We start from the raw sequence: 23,819 nt of genomic DNA, 5'->3' as shown, positions 1-23,819 counted from the left end.
TTGTGTATGTAGTGACTATGTCGTTGTTTTGATTAAACCTCCAGCCATTCACAAATGTTAAAAGAATCAAATTACTCTAAAAGTGTTCTAAGTCGAAGGACAACTCTCTCTTCTGCCTCTGGACGTGAGATAGATCATAGTGTCAGGAGAACTCATCGAAAGATCAAACCAAATGTCACCAAAGGGCGTGGATCAAAACGAACTCGTAGTAAGACTTCGAAGAAGGAACCCAGAACTTCCAAGGCCATGCTGGTGACTCTTCGGGCTTCACAGGAAGAGGACGAAGATGATGTTGAGGATTTTGAATCTGACTTTGAAGAAGAAAGCTATCATCTTGCTCCAGAAGAAATAAACAAAGCTCCAGTGTTTGTACCTGTTGGCCTCAGATCTCCTGAACCTGTTCCTGCTCAGATTGAGGAAACGATGGAAGAGGTAGTTTGTTCTTTGAATGCTTAGAACTTTATGTTACTTGTTTTTTTTTCTTTTAGTTGATTTTTTTTTCTCATAGTGATTCTTACGATTTGTAGAGTTTATTCTCTGAATTACCTCTACCAAATGTAACTTTTACTTGCTTAGGCTGATCTATGGTAGAGAAGGTAGAAGGGACATCTATTAATATCTATATATTCTTAATTGTGATACAATACACATAACATAAAATCTACCATCTTAACTATTTTAAGTGTATAGTTTGGTGGCATTAAGTACATTCATTGTGCTCTATACCATTATCACCATCCATCCGCAGAACTTTTTTCACCTTGTAAAACTATGAGTCTGTATCCATGAAACAATAATTCCCCATTACCCTTTTCCCTTTAGTCTGTGCCAGCCACCATTCTACTTTTGTCTCTATGCTATACTTGAGAAACTTCATTTAAGTGGAATCATATAGTATTTGTCCTTTTTGTTAGTGGTTTATTTCACAAGGTTTATCTGTATTGCATCACCTGCCAGAATGTCCTCCTTTTTTTTTTTTGAGAGTATGTTTATTAAAGTGAGGGACAGTGACACAAGGAAGGGCTTAGGATAGAAGCAGCCACAGGAGAGAGCTTATGTGCAGCTGCTTTGGCTCTCTGAGAAATCAGAGTCCCAGCAGAATGCCCTCCTTTTTGAAGGTTGAATTAAAATGATTTTCTGTGGTGTGTGTATACCGCATTTTGTCTCCTTAGCTGTCAGTGGACGGTTGGGTTGCTGCCACCTTTTGTCTATTGCAGAGAATGCTTCTATGAACATGGGTGTACAAATATCTTTTCTAATTCTTGCTTTTAATTTTGGGGGGAGATATGTCTAGAAGTGGAAATTGTTGGATTGTGTGGTAAATTATAAATCTATTTTTAATTTTTTGAGCAACCACTATACTGTTTTCCATAGCAGCTACATGAGTGTACATTCTTACCAATAGTGTACAGGGGTTTTAATTTCTCCACATCCTCACTGACACTTTCTATTTCTTTTTTCTTTTTCTTTTTGGATAGTAGCCATCCTAATGGATGTGAGTGGAGGAACATACTACTTCAACTTACTTTATTATAAAAGCTTCTTACTCCTTTGCCTTTAGATCTAATATTCTAACTTTGTAACTTCAAAGTTTTCTGTTTTGCTTAAATTTTCAGTGACTTGTGTGGCTTATAGAGTGGCATATATATCTCAGTTTTGTAGTCAGTACTTATTTGAAACAGAATCAGGAGTTAACTGAGATGGCATCGGTGGTAATAAAAGATGTAACTTAAAACAGTTAAGTAATGTTAAGCTAACCTAGAATTAATGGATTACTGAATCTGTAAATTTACATTTATGAACGGCAGTGTGAAACCACCTTTATTCGCTGTTAATAATAATGCCACGAGTGGTAAAGTTACTGAGTTAGAATAGTTGAAGCTAAACAAAAATGATGTAAAATTAAGTTTTTCTTATAACTAAAAGTTCAAAATAAAGATAGTAAATTTAAGTTTTAGTTGAAACTAAGAAAATGCAAAAGGAAAAATAATTTTATTCAAGGACAACTGGTTAACACTACATATGAATTCATTTAGCTATATATTTTTTGTATTTTATAAATTTCTTTGGCTGAAAGGCAAATTGCTAGTGAAAACTAGTATCAGAAATTAAATTATGAAAATTAAATCCCTGAGTTAATACTGAATGCCTTCTTAAATAGCATTAATCATAATAATTGAGTGAAGAAAGCTTAAATTATATTCCTTATAGCAAGATTACTAAGACAGGGAAGTTGTTTATATGTTAGAAAATGTTTCCTTTAAAAAGCATTGAAATACAGTGGCATACTATTAAATCATAAAAAGGGATATAAAGTATTGATACATACTACAAAATGAATCTTGAAACCTTGAAAACATTGTGCTAAGTGAAATAAGCCATTTACAAAAAATCACATATCATATGATTCCATTTATATGAAATGTCCAAAATAGGACAGTTTGTAGTGACAGAAAGTAGATTACTGGTTGCTTAGAGATTTGGGGTTGAAGGGTAAAGGGAGTGATAACTAATGGGTATAGGTTTTTGGTTTTTTAAAGCAATGAAAGTGTCCTAAAAGTGACTGGTATTGGGTGCATGTATTTATGTATAATCCAAGAAACTTTAAATGGATGAATTTTATGGCATGTAAATTTCATCTCAGTGAAGCTGGCAAAAAGTAAAGCTTTGAAACTATGATATTCAAAGAAATAACTTTCAATTAGAATGTTCCAATATTTCACCCAACTTTTCAGAAAATATTTTGTCTTTTCAAATCACTTGAACTTTTTAATCATCTCAGCCTTGTAAGATATTAGCAAAGATTTTTCTCTAATGTTTGTGTCTGAGAAAACAGACACAGAACACACAGGTGTTACTATATAATATGTCTTGAAGGCAAATTTTCATACTTGACTCTGTATTAGTTTTCTACTGAATTATACAGATTTTATATTCACCTCTCTGTTAATAAGGGAATAGGAGCCAGCCTGTTTTGGATATAGTCTAAGAGAGAAATCTTAGTCTTTTTTAGCCCCCAAATTGTAGGGGTCTTTGACCAATAAAACTGCTAAATGAAGAATGCATGTGAATAAATCCATTATTTTACATAGCCATGACATGGCTAACAAGAATGATAGAGGTTTGGGGGTTGTAGGAGAGGGTAGTTTCCTTGGTGGGGGTGGGGGGTAACATAGCTGTGTATGTGCTTCTAACTCATCTCTATTGCAGTACTTAGGACAGTGTATATGGTTAGTTAATTATGTGTCTGTTTTTCTTAGATTGTGAGTTCCTTGAGGGCGAGGGCCAAACTTGTCTTATTCAGCTTTGTGTTCTTGTACCTGTAGCCTTTTAGTTTTTAGGAAGCACTCCATAGATATTAACAGACTGATGAGAGAAATATGGGAAAGTAGGGTCAAAGTGGGGATAATGGAAAGTTAAAGGCTAGGTACTAGGAAGATTAGCTTTAGAAATTTTGGTTACTGCTTATAAGAATGATAGACCCCTTAAAAGCTTTATGTTTTACTTTTGCCGAGTTGATGTCAAATAAGTTTAAAAATGACTGTATTTCAGTTTTTTAATTGTGTATAAATGTGGATTTTTTTCAGTTTAACATTTTATTTTACTTGCTTGTCTGTGTATAGTACACCAAAATGAAATAACAAAACTTTTCATTTTGACAGCTTGAAATAACTGTGAATGTTCCAGATATAGGATTCATAACTGTTGATGAACATCAGCTCTCAAACGCAGATGTGACCACTCAGGAAATGGAACAAGAAGAAAATTTGAATGTATTATCAGTCGTAAGCATCCATTTCAATATGTTTTGTTTTTAATTCTTTGCTTGCTTTCAAAAGTCTGGAAGTTAATTTTGAATACGTTAGGTTTACAAGCAGTTGTTAGCTAATTTCTGTCATCTGGAGAGCTGTAAGTATGAATAACAGAAACTAGTGAATAATCTGTAGGTTTTATATTAGACTTGAGAAACAGTAATCTTTGTGTATGTGTGTGGATATAGCTCTTAATACCCTTATAGACTTGTGTTGCATTAAATCTATGCCAAATGTAAATTATTTGGACTATATTTTATTGTATTTTGCTTGGCATTCTTCCTTATTTGGTTAGTTTTTATCTTATTTTTGCAAACAAAGATTTGGAATTACAACTTTTTAAAAACAACTTTATTAAGATATGATTCACACACCGTACAGTTCATCCATTTAAAATGTACAGTTCAATGATTTTTAGTATACAGATATGTGTAAACATTGTAGTTAATTTTAGAACATTTTCATCACTTCAAAAGAAACCCATACCCAGTAGCAGGAAGTGGAGTAGCAGTTGCTCTCCACTTCCTCCCATCCTTCCCCATGCCTAGCCAACCAGCTTGTCTGTATAGATTTGTCTGTTCTGGACATTTCATATAAATGGACTGTGTGTCTGGCTTCTTTTACTGAGCATAATGTTTTCAAGGTTCATCACTGTAGCATGAATCAGTACTTCATTCCTTTTTGTGGTCAAATAATATTACATATAAATATACCATGTTTTTGTTTATTCATTTGTTTATGGACATTTAGATTGTTTCCATCTTTTGGCTATTATAAATAATCTGCTATAAACATTTGTGTACAGGTTTCTGTATGGACATATATTTTCATTTCTCTTGGGTATGGTTCTAGGATTCCTATAATTGCTGTGTTTTATGATGACTCTGTTTAATCATTTGAGGAATTAGCAAACTGTTATCCAAAGCAGCTGAACCATTATACATTCCCACCAGCAGTGTATGAGGGTCCCAGTTTCTTCACATCTTTGTCATCATTTTTTATTTGACTTTCTGGATCAAACAACCTAATGAATATACAATGGCACCTCATTATGATTTTGATTTGCATCCCCCAATGATAAATGAGAGTTAGTGTCTTCTCATATACTTATTGGCCACTTTTAAATCTTTGGAGAAATGTCTATTCAGAGCCTTTGCCCATTTTTAAAAGTCTTGGTCTATTTGCATATTTATTATTGAGTTGTAAGAATTCTTTTATACAGTAGTATCCTCTTATTCACTGGGTATATATTTTTTTCTATACATACATGTGTATGATAAAGTTTGATTTATAAACTAGGCACAGTAACAGATGAACAATAATAATAAACTGGGACAATTATGACAAATACTGTAAAAAAGGTTATGTGAATGTGGCTTTTCAAAAGAGCTGTTGAACTGTATGTGCAATATGGATATGCTGGACAAAGGGCATCTGGGGCAGGCCAGAGTAGGACAGCTTGAGATTTCTTCATGCTACTCAGAATGGAGTGCAATTTAAAACTTATACATTGTTTATTTCTGGAATTTTTTATTTAATATTTTTGAACCATGGTTGACTACAGGTAACTGAAACCATGGAAAGTGAAACTGTGGGTGAGGGGGGACTGCGGTGTTCTGGATACAAGTCCCTTATCAGATACATGATTTGTGAATATTTTCTTCCATTCTGTGGGATGTCTTCATTTTCTTGATGATTACTTTTAAAACACAAAAGTTTTTAATTTTGATGAAGTCCAGTGTATCTGTTTTTTTCTTTTGTTGTTCATGTATCCAAGAATCTTTTGCCAAAGCCAAGGTCCTGATGACTTAATTCCTATGTTTTTTTAGAGATTTTATTTATTTATTTTTGGAGAGAGGGGAAGGAAGGGAGAAAAAGAGGGAGAGAAACATCAGTCAGTTGTCTCTTGCATGTCCCCAACCTGGGACCTGGCCCTCAACCCAGCCGTATGCCCTGATTGGGAATTAAACCTGCAACCTTTTGCTTTGCGGGATGTCACCCAACCGAGCCACACCTGTCAGGGCTGATTTACTCCTATTTTTCTTCTATAAGTTTTACAGTTTTAACTATAGTTTTACATTTTAGTATTTAATTCATTTTGAGTAAATTTTTGTATGTTGTAAGGTTAGAATCCTACTTCAGTCTTTTGCATATAACTATCTAGTTGTCTGTTGCACCTTTTATTCTTTCTCCATTGAATGGTCTTGCATTTTAGTCTAAAATCAATTGGTTGGCCCTGGCTGATGTGGCTCAGTGGATTGAGTGCTGGCCTGCCAACCAAAGTGTCACTGTTTCATTTCCCAGTCAGGGCACATGCCTGGGTTGTGGGCCAGGTTTCCAGTAGGGGGCACATGAGAGACAACCACACACTGATGCTTCTCTTTCTCTCTTCCTCCGTCCCTAAACCTCTCTTAAATAATAAATATATATAATCCTTAAAAAATAAAATAAAATCAATTGGTTGTAGACATATAGATTTATTTCTTGACTCAGTTCTGTTCCATTGATTTATGTGTTTGTCTTTGTGCAGGCGATGCTCTGTTGATCACTGTTACTTTGTAGTAAGTTTTGGAATTGGGACGTGTAAGGATTATTTTATTCTTTATTTCAAGATTGTTATTCCATAGGAATTTTAAAATTAAGTTGTCAATTTCCACAAAAACATTAGCTGAGATTCTGGTTGGGGTTTCCTGAACCTGTCAATCAGTTTTTTTTTGGGTGGGGGGAGGGCATTGCCATCTTAACAGTGTTGAGTCTTTTAATCCAGGAACATGGGGTATTTTCCCATTTATTCTGATCTTCGATTTTTTAAGGCATTTGTAGTTTATGGAGTATAAGCTTTGTCCTTTCTTTATTACATCTATTTTTAAGTATATTTTTATTTTTCATGCTATTGTAAATGAAACTTTTCCTAACTTCATTGTTGGGTTGTTTATTGCAAGTGTATAGAAATACAATTGATTTTCATATATTGGTCTTGTATCCTGCAAATTTGCCATCTATGTTATTATCTCTAATAGTTTTTAGTGGATTTCTGAGGATTTCCTACATATAAGATCATGGCATGTGTGAATAGAGATAGCTTTACTTCTGCCTTTCTGCATTAGCTTCCCAGGGCTGCTATGACAAAAGTACCGTGAACTGAGCAGCTCAACAGAACGTTCTTCTCTCAGTTTTGGAGGGCGGAATTCCGACATCAAGGTGCTGTCAGTGATGGCTCCTTCTGGAGGCTCTGAGGGAGAAACCATCCCAGGCCTTTCTCTTACCTTCAGACAGTGCTTGTCATTACTTGGCTTATGGCAGCACAGTTCCAGCCTTTGCCTCCAGTGCGTGGCTTTCTGTCTGTGTGTGTCTCCATGTTTCTTCTCCTCTTGTAAGGACACTAGTCACATTGGATTAGGGCCAATCCTAATCCTGTATAACCTCATTTTAACTTGATTATATCTGCAAAAACCCTATTTCCTAATAAGATCATGTTCACAGTACTGAGGGTTAGGACTTCAACATATCTTTCTGGGGGGACACAGTTCGATTTATATTACTTTGCCATTTCGATGTCCTTTATTTCTTTTGCTTGCCTAATTGCCCTGGCTAGAACCTCCAGGACAATGATGACTACAAGTGGCAAGAATGGACATTCTTGTCTCATTCCTGGTTTTGGGGGAGAGCATTTAGTCTTTCACCATTCAGTTGATGTTAGCTATGGTTTTTTTGTAGATCCCCTTTAACAAATTGAAGAAGTTCTGTTCTAGCTTGTGTGAATATTTTATCATGAAAGGGTGTTGGGGTTTATGCTATGCCTTTTCCGTATCTATCGAGGTGACCATGTGACTTTTGCTTTTTATTGTATTGATATCGTGTATTGATTAAATTTTGGATGTTAGAAGCAAGTTGCTTCTGTGGGATAAATCCTACTTGGTCATAATGTGTAATTTTTATACGTTGCTGGATTCAGTTTGCTAGTAATTTTTTGAGGATTTTTGTGTCCATATTCATAGTAGATATAGGTCTGTTTCCGTTATGAATCTGACACCTGATGACTGTGTCAGAAGCTGAAGTCCTGCTCATCTTAGGAAGAAAGCCCTCTAGCTGGCACCTGTGGGTAGAAGGGGCCTGTTTTCTTGGCTGCAGCATTTTGAGGTGGAGTCGCTGCCTTGCTGAGCTGGGAGGAATGAAGGAGAGAACAGTCTTTGTTCAAATACCACAGACTTTTGCCTTTGTTACCAAATTTTCATCAGTTTTCTTGAGTGAATGTTTTCTTATCCTGTGCCCTCAGGACTATTTCCAGAGGCTTTAATGGCCATTTTTAAATAAACTTCACCAGTATCAGTGGGGAGAGGAGCAGGAGAGCTCCTCATGCTGTCATGCTGGACATCAGACCTCTAACTTCTTAATTTGTTAAAAATCATTTTAAGTCACTTAGTAGTGTAAAAAAATTGCATTATTCTTCAGAACTTGGTTTCCATTGAGTCAAAACTAATGGCAGCTGTGACTGAAGTTGAAGGATTATGAAAGTGAAGAAGTAAAGGAAGAATGGTAGATGTACACTGCAATATAATGAGTTAAAATTTGCATATAACATAAGGCTAAGGTAAAACAAGGAGCAAGAGACAAAAGTATGTGGCTTTTAAATTATTTCTGCTTTTGTTTATGAAAGTTTATGAATAATTATAATTAAGGGGGAAAATCAGTTTTCATTCCATTGTAATCAAAAGCACAGAAAGATCTGAACAACATAGTGCTTTTTGAGATACAGAACATGTATTTGGGAAAATGCATAAGATATTACTCTTCCTCTTTTAGGAAATGACCACAGGTGAACATACCCAAGATGAAACAGGTAACTGTTAATAGGAAACTATTAAAAACTGCTTGGTTAACACTAGCACGGTGATTTAGTAGTAGTGGCATTTTGAAAATGAGTCATTTTGTTGGAGAGTTGAAGAAAAAGGTTCAGTTTTTTAATGTGTTATCTGCAGAAGAAACATAACTTTTTGGAATGTTACTTTAGAAAAATGAGTTAAATGTTTAATAAAGAAGTATTTATTTCCTCTGATCTGCATAGATTCATTTTTTGAAGATATTAAGTTACTTAATGGGTGGGAGGCATTTTCAGTGGGTTGAAGGCAACAGTTGATTTCTTTATTTGCAGTATATAAGCTGAATAAAACATTACCCTAGTGAAGGATTAGTGGTACAGAGGATATTGAAACTTGTTACCAGAGGATAAACACCTGCATTTAAAAACTTCTAAGTAAACAAACTTAAATTTCCAGATTCATTCTTCTGTTTTAATGTTGGTATATTTTCTCACAAGATACCAACAACGATGGAAGCGCTGAAGCTGCCATAACTTTACTTACAATGGGCGACCTAGTGTTGCAGTCAGAGATCAGTACAGAACAGAGTGATGGTAAGAATGGAAGATAAGTCCTCAAAAAAAGAAACTTTAAAATCCAATTTTTAAGAAATGTATACCCACATTAGAGTAATAAGTGAATACCTACCTGCCTCTTACATTTGAAGTTGGCAGCGTTTTGATTTTTCCCAGAAAAGGTAATATGTATGCATTGACGCACCTAACTGCCCTTTTGGATGTAGTGGTTACCATTTCGAGATAGTGCACTTGGTTTAGTAAGAACATTTTATATTTATGGAACAGTTACCTTTGTCATCATAAATGTCATTGGTTAACTGAGCTCACTGATCACTGATTATACACATTTCTTTAGCAAAGGAGCTGCCTTTTTGGATAGTTTCACAATAACATGACAGTCAAATACAGTATGAAGGGGCTGTAGCCATCATTGAGATCATTCAGTTTAAAATGTTCTGTTACTTTGCACCATGCCAAAAGATATGTCAACCTAGATTTTTAATATTTTAGGCTTACCTTACAGAGAAGCAGTGGTCTTGAGTATCTAAGTATTTTCTACTGTAGTACATTAAGTTACATATAATTATGTTAATTATATTCTTATTAATTATTTTGACTGGTAATGAGTGGCCTGCCATTTATTTAGGTGTAAAACTTTTATTTTTTATTTTAAAAATCCTTTTAAATCCTCAACCGAGGATATATTTATTGATTTTAGAGAGAGGAAACGGGAGGTGATAGGGAGAGAGAGAAAGAGAAAGAAACATCAATGTGAAAGAGAAATGTTGTTTGGTGTCCTCTTGTACGTGCCCTGACTGGGGATCAAACCCACAACCTGGGTATGTGCCCTGACTGGGGGCTGAACCCGCAACAACCTTTTGGTGTACGGGATGACACTCTAACTAGCTGAGCCACTTGGCTAGGGCAGGTGTTAGACTTTCAGGCCTGTAACTGTATATTTATCAGGAAACTCTGATTTGTGTTTCCTAAAGGGCTTCTTTCTTAATGGCAGATTATTGCATTGGAACATGTCACAGATCTCTAGAACATGAACATAAAATACAGGTTTTAAAATACTGTAAACAAAGGCAAGCCTGTCTTGAAATTGAAATTCATTAGAGGTTATGTAGTTACTGAAACTAGCAAAAAGATTCATTTTTACTTACACTCACACAAAAATTTCAGTCTATAAGAATTATTAAACTTAGGTCAAAACTCTGGCAAAAAGAGCAAACTTTAAAAATATAGTATTTTGCAGTTGCTGAATGTTGAAGGATTTATTTTATTTCAACATCTATTTGCATTTTCTTTTCTTTTTTATTTTGCAATAGGAATATGTGTACTACCTGGTGTTCACTCAAAGGATAAAAGCCATATTCCTTTTAGCCCCGATCATGTCAGTCATGAAATTGTTCATGAATCTCAGGAGCTTTCTTTACCTGTCAATAGTGTACCTCCTTCACCGTTAGAAGGAAACCAGATTGTATTGGAGGAACAAAGTACTAAAGAAGAAACTGGTTTAATGGAGACAGTAAAGGAAAACGCTGTATCAACCAGGTTTATTTTGCTTTATTAAAATTATCATTCCCTTTGAGTTTTACTAAAGAAATATAGTATTCAATTAATAAGTGTATTTAAACCAACCATCAGTTTAATTAATGGCTTTCAATAATACTTGTATAAATGTAAAGTAGGCAATGCTAATTTCTCACTCTTTAAAGTACTGATTGATTTTGATTTTAGTTTAATGTTTTGCATATTAAAATTACTGCAATAATGTGTGTCTCTGAAGCTTTAATGAAATAGTTTTGTATAATAGTCTCTGTTTTACAAACATGGTCCAAATTCTTTTCCCTTCTCTCAAGACATTTAGTAAAGTTACCACCATGTAATTTTAACATTAAGGAATGAAACATAGAGACTATGTGGCTCCTTAGAAGGTGGCACATAACTGTTTTAATACTAGTCAGAATGTGTCACTGTGAGAGGGAATTCTTACATGGTTGACAAATCTCTCTCTCCCTTCTTTTTCTAGGAATACAACTTCTAAAGTGACCAATGATTTGAGAATGAGAAGTAGATTTGCCAAACCTAAGCCCAATCTTAAAAAGATTTTAGGGACCAACAGATTCGGTGCTCATCAGGAAGTTCCCAGTTTGTTTGTAACCAAAGGAGAAGTGGAAATTCAAAGAGGTAAATTTTATCGTTTCCTTGCAAGTTACAAAATTACTTTGACATAAGAAATTGCATTAACATTTCAAGTGGAATATTCAGTTGTTAAACTTATTTTAACTTATAATTGATTTCATACATGCAAAAAGTAGAATGAACCATAAAATAAATACCCATAAATCCACCAATTGGTTTCAGTAATTATTACCTTTTTGCTGTATTTATTTGATCAAACTTTGTTTTCATATATATATTTTTCTGTGTGTGTATACCTGAATACTCAAGCACACATTTCTCAGAAAGGTATGCATGAATGTGGCAAAGGACAGTGCCCCTTTGGTATACAATTTTAGAAACTCCCTCCTCCTTTGGTTCCCAGCCCTCTAATCTCACGTCTAGTGGTAAACTACTCTTAACAGTTATTATTGCAGACTTCTAGAAATGTTTTATGTACATTAGCATTTAATGAGGGGTAGTATATGTATGTACACCCATACATCCATGTGTATATTCCTTTCAGAAAGAATAAAAATACATGCTAACTGTACATTATTTGGCACTTTTTAAAATAACAGTTTTATTGAGATAATTCATGTACCATATAATTCACCCGTTTAAAATGTACAAGTTAGTGGTGTTTGCTATGTCCACCAAAATTGTATTAAACTTTGTGTGCTATGTGTAGAAGATCTGGGTAGTTAGCATCTTTTCTCTTTTTTGGGATTCCTGATTTCTGGGATTTCTCTTTCAATCAGCGATGCCTGTGGTTCAGTTAGTTAATTTAATTAGCTCTCTCATTATGCAGGCACAGGTTACCTTTCTATATTATAGCAGTCATTTTTTTCTCCTTTGTGACATTATTCTTTGTAGAACAGCTCCCCCAGCTGCACCCCAGTACTTTTCCCAAGGTGGAACTAGTCAGACCTCATGTATATTCACCTGTAAACCTCTTTTGTTTGTGGGTTTAATTATACTGCTATTACCATAAAGTAGAGATAGAGTTATTGTGCTAACCAGGAGTGAAATATGTGTGGTGCAGGATTCATTAATCATCTATTTTACTGTTCAGAAATCTCATTGGCCAGGACTACCCTTCTACCATGTGAATAAACTTGCTTTTTGGATTAAGAGATGTTTGGAAGAGCCACTATATAGCGGTCTGTCTTTGAAGTGTGAATAGGTTTCTGATATGGAGATTTTAGCTGTACTATTTTGGACTATATCTTAAATGTTTTTTATTTAAGAAATGGAGAAAAATGTTTCCAAAGCAACAGGATTAGAAGATAAAAACCTTGAATCATTCTCAACAGAAGAGAGTAAGGAACAGAGCCCGTTGGCACATGTACATGGTATTGAAGAGACCAGAATTTTGCAGGAAGCAAGCATAGCTGAAAGGTAAAAGGGGAAAGATTAAGGGATTTGGTTTCTAGTCTGTTTCAACTATAACCATAACTGTTGCTGTAAGAATTTGATTTAAAAAGAAAACAATGGGGTTCTGTTGCATTAAATATAACATTCAAGTTTAAAAAACTGTAAATTAGGTAAATTTGACATACCTAGCTGTAAACGTTATTCTGTGGTTGTCTGTTTGATTTCAAGTACATACTGAAACTCTAATACATACCAATTTCTCTTTCAGAAAGGAAGATCAAGAACAGGGATCTCAGGAAGTTCAGATGTTGTCATTTGCTCCGATTGTTTCCTCTGAGACAAGCTCCCAGACACTTGATTTGGGTAGTGGTCTTGGTGAGAGTTCTGTTGGAGAGCCCCTGAGAAAGGACTCAGATGGAGACCATGTGCTTACACTTTGTGTGCCAGAGGTAAAAGAATGAAAAATATAACAAGTGGTGCTAGGTATTTGTTCCTGTTTTAAATCTAATTAAGGTATGATGTAAACACAATAAACTTCACCCTCTTTAGTGTGCAATTCTATTAAGTGTCAACAACCATACACAGTCATATGACTAATACATGAACAGTTTCATCCTCCCCCAAATTCTCCAGTGCCCTTTTTTTTAAAGATTTTATTTATTTATTTTTAGAGAGGGAAGGGAGGGAGGTGGGGAGAGAGAGAGAGAGACAGAGAGAGAGACATTAATGTGCGGTTGCTGGGGGCCATGGCCTGCAACCCAGGCATGTGCCCTGACTGGGAATCGAACCTGCTACACTTTGGTTTGCAGCCCGCGCTCAATCCACTGAGCTACTTGAGCCAGGGCTCCAGTGCCCTTTTTTAGTCACCTCCTTCTTGCCACCTGCAGCTCCTGGCAACCACTGGTATGTTTTGCCTTCACAAGAATGTTCTGTGATAAAATTTTTAATGTGTTTTACTCTCTGGAGCATAGAGATAAACTGACCAATACCTAGCTTTGTTATAAAAGTATTGGCTTTTAAAAAAAATTGGCTAGGTATTGGCTTATAAAGCTAGGTATTGGCTAGTTTACTTCTTAGCCCCTGGATTTGAGAAGTTACAGAAGAAGCAGAGCAAGCATTTATTGAGATGTTATTACTGCATGTCCAACACTGTGTGAGATATGGGGGTACAGAGTTGTGGGAAACCAATGAATCAGCCAATAAACTCAGTCTAATAGGTGCTATGAAAGGGACTTGTGCAAGACTGTAGGAGTGAGTGGTCCTCAGTGAAATCCAGTGAAATCAGTCTCTGGGAGAAGTAGGGCCCAGACTTTAGCATTTGTATTTCAAGTTCCCCAGGTTATTTTGATGTGCAGGCAGGCCCGGGAGAATTCTTGATCTGGAAGAACAAGGATTAATTTTATCAGCTAAAGGAAGAGGAATGTACATAAAGAACAAATGTGGAACATGACATGTTCAGGGACTACAAGCAGTTGTGAGGAACATGAAGGCGAAAGTGGTCAGAGATGAAGTTAGATAGCTACCTGGGGGACATATCATACAAAGAAGTTTTATGAATTGCTGAGGAGTTTGGACTACATTCAGTTAACGGGGTTTTCCTACTCTCCACCTTTTTAAATTTTGAAATAATTTCAAACTTGGCAAAAAGTTTCAGGAATCTTACATAGAACTTATAAACCCTTTACTGGGATTTATTCATTGCCTCATTTGTTCTCTCTTTTGTCTGTCTTGCTCTCTATCTCTATAGTTAGATACTTTTAGAAAACTGAACCATTTGAAAGTCAAGGTGTAGACATGAGCCTTCACCCACAAACACTCTAGCTTGTATCTGATAAGAACAAGGACATTCTCATAGAGACAAATGGCAATACTGTTGTCACACTCAATGTTGACATACTGTCTAACGTCGACTTAATTATGTGTAATACACAGTTCCAGTCAAGGTTTTTACATTGCATTTAAGTTGTCATTTCTTCTTACTTTCTATTAATCTAGAGTAGTTTCCTTGCCCTTTTCCCTCTTTTGTGAACCCGACACTTGAAAAGAGTCCAGGCTAGTCTACATTCTAGATATTTAAAATGTTTCCTCATTATTAGATTCAGGTAAACATTTTTTTTTTTTGGCAAGATTACTACATATAAGATACTGTTTCTTCCTTTTGCATCATATTGGAAAATACAAAGTATCAATTTGTTCTGTTATTGGTGATGCTGATTGATCACTTGGCTAAAATGGTGCCTGCCAGATTTCTGCATTTCAGTAGCATCTTTTCTAATTATTAATAGTTTGTCAGATGAACCCAGCAGCCTTGTGTCTGGTAGTTTTAGTGTACATTGATGATTCTTGCCAGAGTCAGTTGTTGTGGGTTGCAAAATGAAAGCTCTAAGACAGTGGTCCCCAACCTTTTTGTCACCAGGGACTGGTTTTGTGGAAGGCAATTTTTCCACGGTGAGTGGGGTGATGGTTTTGGGATGATTCACGTGCATCCCATTCAAGCTCACCTCCTGCTGTGTGGCCTGGTTCTAACAGGCCTGAACTGGTACCAGTCTGCAGCCTGGAGGTTGAGGACCTCTGCTTTAAGATACCAAACACTAGAGAATTATAATCAGAATTGCATTTTAGAGGAAACAGTGTTTGCAATTTTGTGAAAAACCCATGGGAGGGAGCCATGCTGGAGGCAAGGAGACCAGCTGGCCTTCATTAGATGTTATCTACTGTACCATGCTGCTGTGAGGAGGGTGCAGAGGGTTGCGGGGTTTGGAGCTCCCTTCATAGACTACACGTACTGAGCAATTTAGTCAATTCCTTTGTGTGTGTGTTGTGTAAGTAATCAAAAGTTTATTGGTGCAACTAAAAGTTTCAAAACACTTGAAGAATTGCACATGGTTAGATAAGTTGTTGAATTTTGAAACGACTGTTGACTGTATGAAATTGTTAGGAAAACTTTCTAAAACTGAGATTTGATCAGCTTCACTCTTTCATTTTAATTTTTATGGCAGTGCACACCAACTAGTATTCCAGAAGTCCAACAAGAGAATGCAGCCAATCCTCAAGATTTAACAGGTATGATAATCTTCTTTAATAAAGTATCATAAAACTAACAGTATGGTTTTTATGTCCCCTGTCCATATTTGACCTTAAATTAAAAAAAAAACACTTGAAGCACTTTGTGTATAACCTTTGTTGCTCAAAATTATAAATCTCCATAGTGAATCATCTTTATCCTTTATAAAATTACTTTTTTTTTAGTGTAATTCAGTTTTTACTCTTGGTGATAAGTTTTGAGACTTTTTACAAAGGAAATAAATTAATGATTTTCTGTTCTTTCATGGTTCAGCTTTTCATTACTAACTTTTAAACTTTGATAGTGAATCTAGTTGCTGACGTACATCATGATGGTGAGGATGAACAAGCATTCATTTTAACTCTAGTGGAAATTCCAACCAATACAATAGAAGAATTTACTGACACTGCAACACAGTTAATGCCAAACCCTTTACTGCCAGCGCCCATATTGGTCAAATCAGTGACTGCAGAAGAAAAGGGTGACATGAGGTAATGAATGAGCTAAATTGTTTTTGCTAGGAGGCAAGGTGCTTTATGATTCAAATAGTATTGATTGGAAACGTTATTTGTAATTATCCTAGATATCTTGTTTAGTAATTGTGTGGTAAATTAGAGAAGAAACCATTTATTTTTTTATCTGGTGAAGATGACATTTAAGTGTATAATAAAATCTTCTGTATGAAATTTGTTTTGTATTTTATTTATTTTGAAAGCTAAAAAATTTAGCAATCTGAATCATAAAATGGCATCTATTAAAGGTATGGTTACTTTGTAAACCTATATTTATATTTTAAATTCTGAAATGAATATACATTCACCAAAAGTTGTAAAAATAGAAGGTGACATTTCTGTATATTTTTGATATTCATTTTAGTTCTTAAGTTGTATTTTAACTGTCATAGATTAAGATGCTTAATTGTCTATTAAGGAACACTAGAAATTGAAGCCTTTTATATTAGGAAGAGACATTTTAGATTAAAATTTAACTTTACAGACAAGGCATACATTTTTTATACCTCAGATTTAATTTAATATTATGGAATTTAAGTTCAAACCTTTAAGTATTAGTGGAGCTCAAAACTTAACATTTTTATGGTCATGGCCATGTATATGTGTTAGTTACTTCGGAGTGTTTTTGGCAGTTTTCATTGGAATCGCTAGCTCAGACTTTAACCTCATTAAGTAACTTCTAATTCACTGATTTAATATGTATGTATTTTCTGTGCAGTATGAGTTTTCCAGTAACTTCAGTTGGTCAGGATGCCGTGTGTTTATCTAATTCTGGAAGTGATGATTCTGAAAAGCCTCCTGCTAATTTGGATTTTATATCTAGGAAGAGATTTCATTGTAGACTTGATGAAAGTGATCATGTTCCTCCTGCCAAAAAATGTTCACTCACTTCAAGAGAAAATTGTCAAAAATATATCTCTGAGGTAAGAAAGTATTTAAGTAGGATGGCCATATTACAACAGATCTATTTCTGTTTTTTTCCTTTAGATTCTTTATCTAAAGATAGTTCTAATGCTTTTTGCCATAAATAATTAGGGAAAATTGGTTTTGTATTTCTACTTTCAAACTGTTCTACATAAAAATTGATTGATAAAGGGCAGAAAACTGTACTTGAACAATTAAAAAAAAACATAAAAAAAAAGCAATTGACATTAATCAGGAACTCCATTACCAGCTCTGTATCAGCTAAAAAGAAGGCTGAAAGCATCATCCAGATCTGGATCTTGGTTGTACCACTTAATAGCTATGGGACGTTAAGCAAGATACTTCACCTCTCTGGTTGAGTTTTGCTGTTGTGTAAAATGATGATAGTAATTATACCACCACTGTTATCATAATGCTTAAATCTTCATGTTGCTATTAGGAATGATAGCAGAACCTCTAAGGCCCTCTATTTGTCTGGCTCATTTCTGCCTCCAGTCTTGTCTCGTGCCAATTTCTGCCTCACTCTATAAACATATTAGCCATCTTTTAGTTTCTCAAAAGCATAATACTCCTTCATGTCCCGGGGCACTTCTTTTGAGGTCTCTTTTTGTGAAACATTTCCTTGTAAAATATACAAACTTCTTTAGCTCAATTGTCATTACCTTAGGGAAGTTTGATAATACTGTGCAGATTCAGTCAGCATCTACTGTGCTGCATGTTTCTTAGCACCCTCTGGTTTTTGTTTTCTGGAACTCGTCATAATGCACTACATTATGTAACCGCACTACAGAAACGTTAATTTACAATCTATATTCTCAAAGGACGGGGGAAGACCAATAATCCTTAGATGATGGCAGACAACAGAGGCAGTGCGTCTTTGTATACCTGGTAGGAGAAAAATGGTCTCCCAGAATGGCTTTAGTTTCTCTTACTATGAGCATTTTTTCATATTTTTTCTTTTCATATTCCTAAGAACCATTTGTTATTTTCTTTCCTGTGAACTCATTCTGTATATTCCTTACCCATTTTTTAATTGGGTTGTTGATCTTTTTCTTACAGATTCGGAGTAACTCTGTTATGTTTGTCTGTGGTATGAGTTGCAAATATTTTTTCCCAGTTGGTTAATTGTCATTTGACTCTTCTTTATGTGGTTTCTCAATGCAGACTTTTGGTTAACTTTAGTATGAACATTTTCAAACATTTATTTTATTTGAAAAATTGAATGAACTTATTTATTAAAATATAACATTACAGAATAGGCAAGAAACTGTAAGTGTGCAGCTCACTAAACTTTCACAGAGTAATTACACCCATGTAATCATCACCCAAATCAAGAAATAAAATATCTCCAGCACTGCAGAGGCTCCCTCATGCCCATCTCATCACTGTCCATATCTCTCCTGTACATAACAGTCATGTGAACTTATAATTCCATTGATTAGCTTTGCCTTCAGGGAAAAGCATTTTCAATTTCTGTACATTATTTATTTGGATAAATGAAGAAGGTAAGACTAAAACATATCTTCAGAAGTATTTTATATTCCTCTGTAAAGGGAACTTGTAATTTAATATCAGTTTCAATTCTTAGAACCTAAGTGGCAGCTTTTGGTTATAATATAAACTAACTTCCAAAGGTTGGCGTTACTCTAACTCATGTACAAATAAATAGAAAATGTATTTAAGCTGGAATTACAGAGTGTCTTCTTTGAGGAAATGTGCAGATGAAAAGGGGTTTGGACTTTTAAATATTAATCATGGAAATTGAAAGATGACCTAGATTTTGACTGCCTTCCTTTATGCATTAAATTTAGATTAAAATTTAGCTGCACAAATGATACTTATCATTTTCAAACATTTAAAGAGGTAGATAGGTTAGTATAATGTATCCCTACATACTAGTCACCCAGTTTCAACAATTAGCATTCCATGCAGACATTCTGTTGTTTTGTTTGGTTTTAAAAATATATTTAATGAAATGGAAAAAAGCTCATAGAACATTACTATATGCAAAACTAAGTCTTTGGTTTTTAATATGCCCTTTAAAAAATGATAGATGTACATTGATGAAAAGTATCATGTCTAGGCTAATTTGTTATTTTTATTTTCTAAACCTTGTTTTCACATTTTAACAATAAAATTGCTGATAAAAGTGAAACTTATAATTTTGAATTCTATAATGCACAAATACTGCTTGAGATAGACATATGAACATTTTTTGTTTTTGAACACAAATTGATCAAATTTATCAGTCTTTGTATGTAATGGGTCCTGGTGTTTATGTTATATGTTGAAAATCTATCTTGAGATTTAATATAAATTCTTTTAGTTAACATTATTGATTTGTTTAGAATTTATTTTGGTGATAGCAAGAGTGGAAACAACTTAATTTTCCCCAGATTCCTATGTAGTTGTTCCAGCACTATTTATTGAATAATTAATTTTTTCTCCACTTATTTAAAATTACACTTTTATCGGATATTAAATTCCCATTTGTATTTGGGTATAATCTTGAGCTTTTTTTCTTCTGTATTGATTCACCTATGTGTTCTGGGGCCGGTATCATCCTGCCTTTTTAAAAATTTTTTTAAAATTCATTGATTTTAGAGAGGTGAGGATGGGGAGAGAGAAAGAGAAATATTAATTTGTTGTTTCAATTATTCATGCATTTATTGGTTGCTTCTTGTATGTGCCCTGACTGGAGATCAAACCCACCAGCTTGGCATATCATGATCGTGGTTTAACCAACTTAGCCACCCAGCCAGGGCCAGTATCACACTGTTTTAATTATTGTAGCTTTAAGTGCTTAAATATCTAAAAGGGATAGTCTCCTCACCCCCTACCCGCTACAGCCCATACAAATATTCTTCTCTTTTCAAGTTTCTCCTAGTTGCTTACTTGTTCTAAAGTTCATATCAATTTTGGAATTAGCTTGTTCAGAACTTTAAAAAAATCCTATTGGTACTTGTATTAGAATCATAATTACTTGACAAATTAACCTAGAGAAAATTGATGTCATAATTGTGATATTGAATGCTCCCATCCCAAAACTTGGTATGTCTCAGTGATACTGGAAACTCTTCTTCACATAAATCTGGTACATAGGTTTTCCTAAAAAATTTATTTTATTTTATTTTAATTAATTAATTTATTTTATCTATCTATCTATTTATTTATTTTTGCTATAATCATTGAGTTCTTGTCTACCTAGAGAGCTTACTGAATTCCCCTCATTGTGAGCAGTAATTTTTGTGTTGATTCTCTTGGGTTGTCTAAGTAAACAATCATATGCAAATATAACTTTAATTCTCTTCTACTTTTTATACCTTTAATTCCTTTCTCTTTTTTATTCTATTGACTAATATAACTCAGAAAATATTTTTGATATTAGACTTCTAAAAAAATCCTGATTTTAATGGAAATACTTACAGTGTTTAAGAAGTGGGATGCTACTGGCTTTTGGTTTGCCGTAGTTGCATTTTACAGTTTTAAGAAAATGCCTCTTGCCCTGGCTGGTGTGGCTTAGTGGATTCATTGCTGGCCTGCAAACCAAAGGGTCACTGGTTTGATTCCCAGTCTGGGACACATACCTGGTTGCGGGCCACGTCCCCAGTATGGGACGCGTGAGAAGCAACCACACATTGATGTTTCTCTTCCTTTCTTTCTCCTCCCCTTCTCCTCTCTTTAAAAATAAGTAAATAATAAAAAAATAAAAATAAATAAAAAAGGAAGAAAATGTCTCTCTGTTCACCCTGACCTGTGTGGCTCAGTGGGTTGGGCGTTGTAATGAAAACCTTTATGTCGCTGGTTCAGTTGCCCAGTCAGGGCACATGCCTGGGTTGCCAACCAGGTCCCAGGTTAGGGGCGTACGAGAGGCAACTAATCAGTGTTTCTCTCCCTCTCTTTCTCCCTTTCCCTTTCTCTAAATAGAAGTAAAATCTTTTTAAAAAGTCTGTTTACTGAATTTCAAGTTTTTTTTAAATAGAATGTTATTGGACACTTCCTGCAAAAAAAAGCTATATCATTTTGTTTTCATATCTGTTGAATTATATCAATAGATTTCATAATATTGAATCATCTTTGCATTCCTGAAACAGACTCCAATTGATTGTGATGTGTTATTGATCTTTTGATATACTGCTGAATTATGTGTAATATTTCATTCAATATTTTTGTACCAATGTGAAAAGAGTTAGTTGGTATCAATATTATACTTGATTTATAAAAGGTATTTGGAATCTTTCCCTCTTTTATTGTGTTCTGGAACAATTTAAATAACAGTAAAAATGTCTTTTCAATAAATATTTGGTAGAATTCCCAAAAGGCATGCCTGGCTCTAGAGCTTTCTGGGAGATACATGTTTTCTTTACTTAAAAAAGAAAGAAATAAAGTTTAATTTCAATTGATAATTGGATTTTTAATTTTTTTTGTAAATTTTCTTAAAACAGGTATATTCAAAGGAATTAATAAATGTTTTTGAGGAAACAGGTGAGTGAGATAAATTTTATTGCAATTACATTTTCCTAAGAACCCCTGATTATTTTTGATGTATCTTGTTCAAATTTAGGATTAAGCAGAGTCTTGCTCACTTATTATTAGAAGTTTTTCTTCCTTGCTAAGATTTTTGATTTGTCACTTTGGTAGCCATAAAATTCTTTCTTCTTATAATTAATAGAAAATTATGTATCTATAGGATTCCTGAAAAAGGGTAACAACTGCATTTTAGAAATTAGAAACCTGGGTATAAAGGAGTTTTCATAGGTCCTTAGCTGTACCTTCAGATTAGAAAGTGATCATTTGTTAGTACAAGAAATACTTGTGGAGAAATACTTTCTAGGTGAAAATATATTGGTATGACTATTATGAATCTGAATATAGAAGCTGTTACTTCAGCTTTTAACTAGTTATATTATTCTTAAGCGTCCAGGTAACTCCACTAATCTATAATTCAGCTTACTCTTATTAGGGCATGCTTATAATAGAATATCATGGTTTTTTTTTCCTTCAAATTTTGCAGTTCAATTGGGTATATTAATTTTAATATGTGTTCTTACCATTTGTTTTTTTTTTTTAGGGAAGTCTTACAAGGGACAAGATATCTTTCCTACTTCAGAAAGCACACACATAACTCCAGAACCTCAGAAAGAGAAACTTGAACCAGCTTTTCAGAGTATAGGATCTAGACCTCTTGATAAAATAATGGATACACATATAGAAAAGAATACACCTCAGTTACCTCAGGATAAGATGATTGTGTCTGATAAGGAAGAAAGAATTTGTACAGCCTCTAAGTCTGAACAAGTGGATGGCATCACACCATCTTCAAAAACCCCATTATCCAGGTATCATGAGAAAATCTCTAATGTTTCTCATTCTCCATTTCTCTCTCGGGATAAATATAACATATATATTTGACTAAATCCAATACTAAGGATGGTGTTTTAGAAAATAACCATCTATCAGTAAAGGGAAGGAAATACAGTAATGTCAAACACTTCTGTAAGACTGAGATAAATATGCATTCCATATAACAAGAGCTTAACTTTTAAGTGCCTAAACTTTGACTTTTTAGATAGAAAATCTTTCGAGTTTAGTGTTATATACTTTCTTTTCCAGATTTTCGTGGTTATTTTGATCATTCTTTATTTTGTCATACAGTAGCTGCCAGTGCAGATGTAGATGACCTGAGACATAGGGCTAACATCAGAAGCAGTTCTGGGTGTTGTTTTATTGAGGCCCCAAATTACGTGTCCATTTTTCTCTCTTGTGGCATACCGAAGAGGTAAACCACAGCTTTCTCCCTATGAGAGTGTTGAATTTAAGCCCAAAGCTAGCTTTTCACACATTATTTTCCTCATATTCTAGAAGCAAGCCTTCTGCATTATGGATAATTACTGACTTGTCAGCAGTATTAAAATTATTAACACGGTGTTGGTGAGTTGAAGAGGGGAGGATTACACTAACCTCCATTAAAGAGAAGGTGGAGGGGAAGGACATGTGTAGCTTAAAAAGGCATATTTAATGAATCCATTATTTTCATAATGTAAACTACAGAAAGTAAAGCTCGGCAATCTCCTTTCTGGTCTTAGAGATGGTATGGTGCTGCAGATAGGGTGAGGGAGACATCATAGAGTTTTAAAAATAGTTGAGGATCAGTATTTATGGTCTTAAGAGTTGTGCTGAATATAGAATGAGGGAGGAGGCATCATGGGGTTTTGGGTTCAAACCAGTTGAGGGTCAGCAAATTTTTTGGTAAAGATAATGCAGTATATATTTTAGACTTTGTGGCCCATAGTCTTTGTTGCAGCTGCTTAATCCTGCATTTGTAGTGCAAAAGCGATGGTTTTTAAACAGATGGGCATAGATGTGTTCCAGTGAAACTTGTTTATAGAATCAGGTGGTGAACTGCATTTGGCCCACGGGCAATAGTTTGCTGACCTCTGCTCCAGAGCCTTGCTTTTCAAAGTCTGGTCCTGGGACCAGCAGCATGGGCATCACTTGACAGTGTTTTAGAAATACAGAACTCAGGCCCCACCCACACTAATTCAGTCAGAATTTTCATTTTAATAAGATCCCCAGATGATTTGTAT

At 34.6% G+C, this 23,819-nt stretch overlaps 1 protein-coding gene across 5 annotated transcripts in view; it reads left to right on the top strand.

Annotated features, from left to right (window-relative positions):
• BDP1 (B double prime 1, subunit of RNA polymerase III transcription initiation factor IIIB) overlaps nt 1–23,819 on the top strand; it is a 99,294-nt gene that overhangs the window by 65,472 nt on the left and 10,003 nt on the right. For 3 of the 5 annotated variants that reach the window (XM_045847795.1, XM_045847794.1, XM_045847793.1), the window contains exons 25-37: nt 45–432; nt 3,663–3,785; nt 8,616–8,652; nt 9,130–9,225; nt 10,521–10,746; nt 11,225–11,382; nt 12,606–12,756; nt 13,001–13,181; nt 15,732–15,795; nt 16,101–16,287; nt 17,027–17,231; nt 21,678–21,717; nt 22,304–22,571. In XM_045847795.1, the coding sequence (XP_045703751.1) occupies nt 45–432; nt 3,663–3,785; nt 8,616–8,652; nt 9,130–9,225; nt 10,521–10,746; nt 11,225–11,382; nt 12,606–12,756; nt 13,001–13,181; nt 15,732–15,795; nt 16,101–16,287; nt 17,027–17,231; nt 21,678–21,717; nt 22,304–22,571 (2,124 nt within the window). Of the gene's footprint in view, nt 1–44; nt 433–3,662; nt 3,786–8,615; nt 8,653–9,129; nt 9,226–10,520; nt 10,747–11,224; nt 11,383–12,605; nt 12,757–13,000; nt 13,182–15,731; nt 15,796–16,100; nt 16,288–17,026; nt 17,232–21,677; nt 21,718–22,303; nt 22,572–23,819 lie in introns of those variants that run through there. The other 2 variants (XM_045847796.1, XR_006786726.1) reach the window with 2 other exon arrangements.

The sequence above is a fragment of the Phyllostomus hastatus genome, unplaced genomic scaffold, assembly GCF_019186645.2.
Source record: "Phyllostomus hastatus isolate PE091 unplaced genomic scaffold, TTU_PhHast_1.1 phas_contig_58, whole genome shotgun sequence".
Classification (NCBI taxonomy): Eukaryota; Metazoa; Chordata; class Mammalia; order Chiroptera; family Phyllostomidae; genus Phyllostomus; species Phyllostomus hastatus.
Note: the sequence above shows the minus strand (reverse complement) of the source record. Positions and strands in the feature narration are given on the sequence as shown.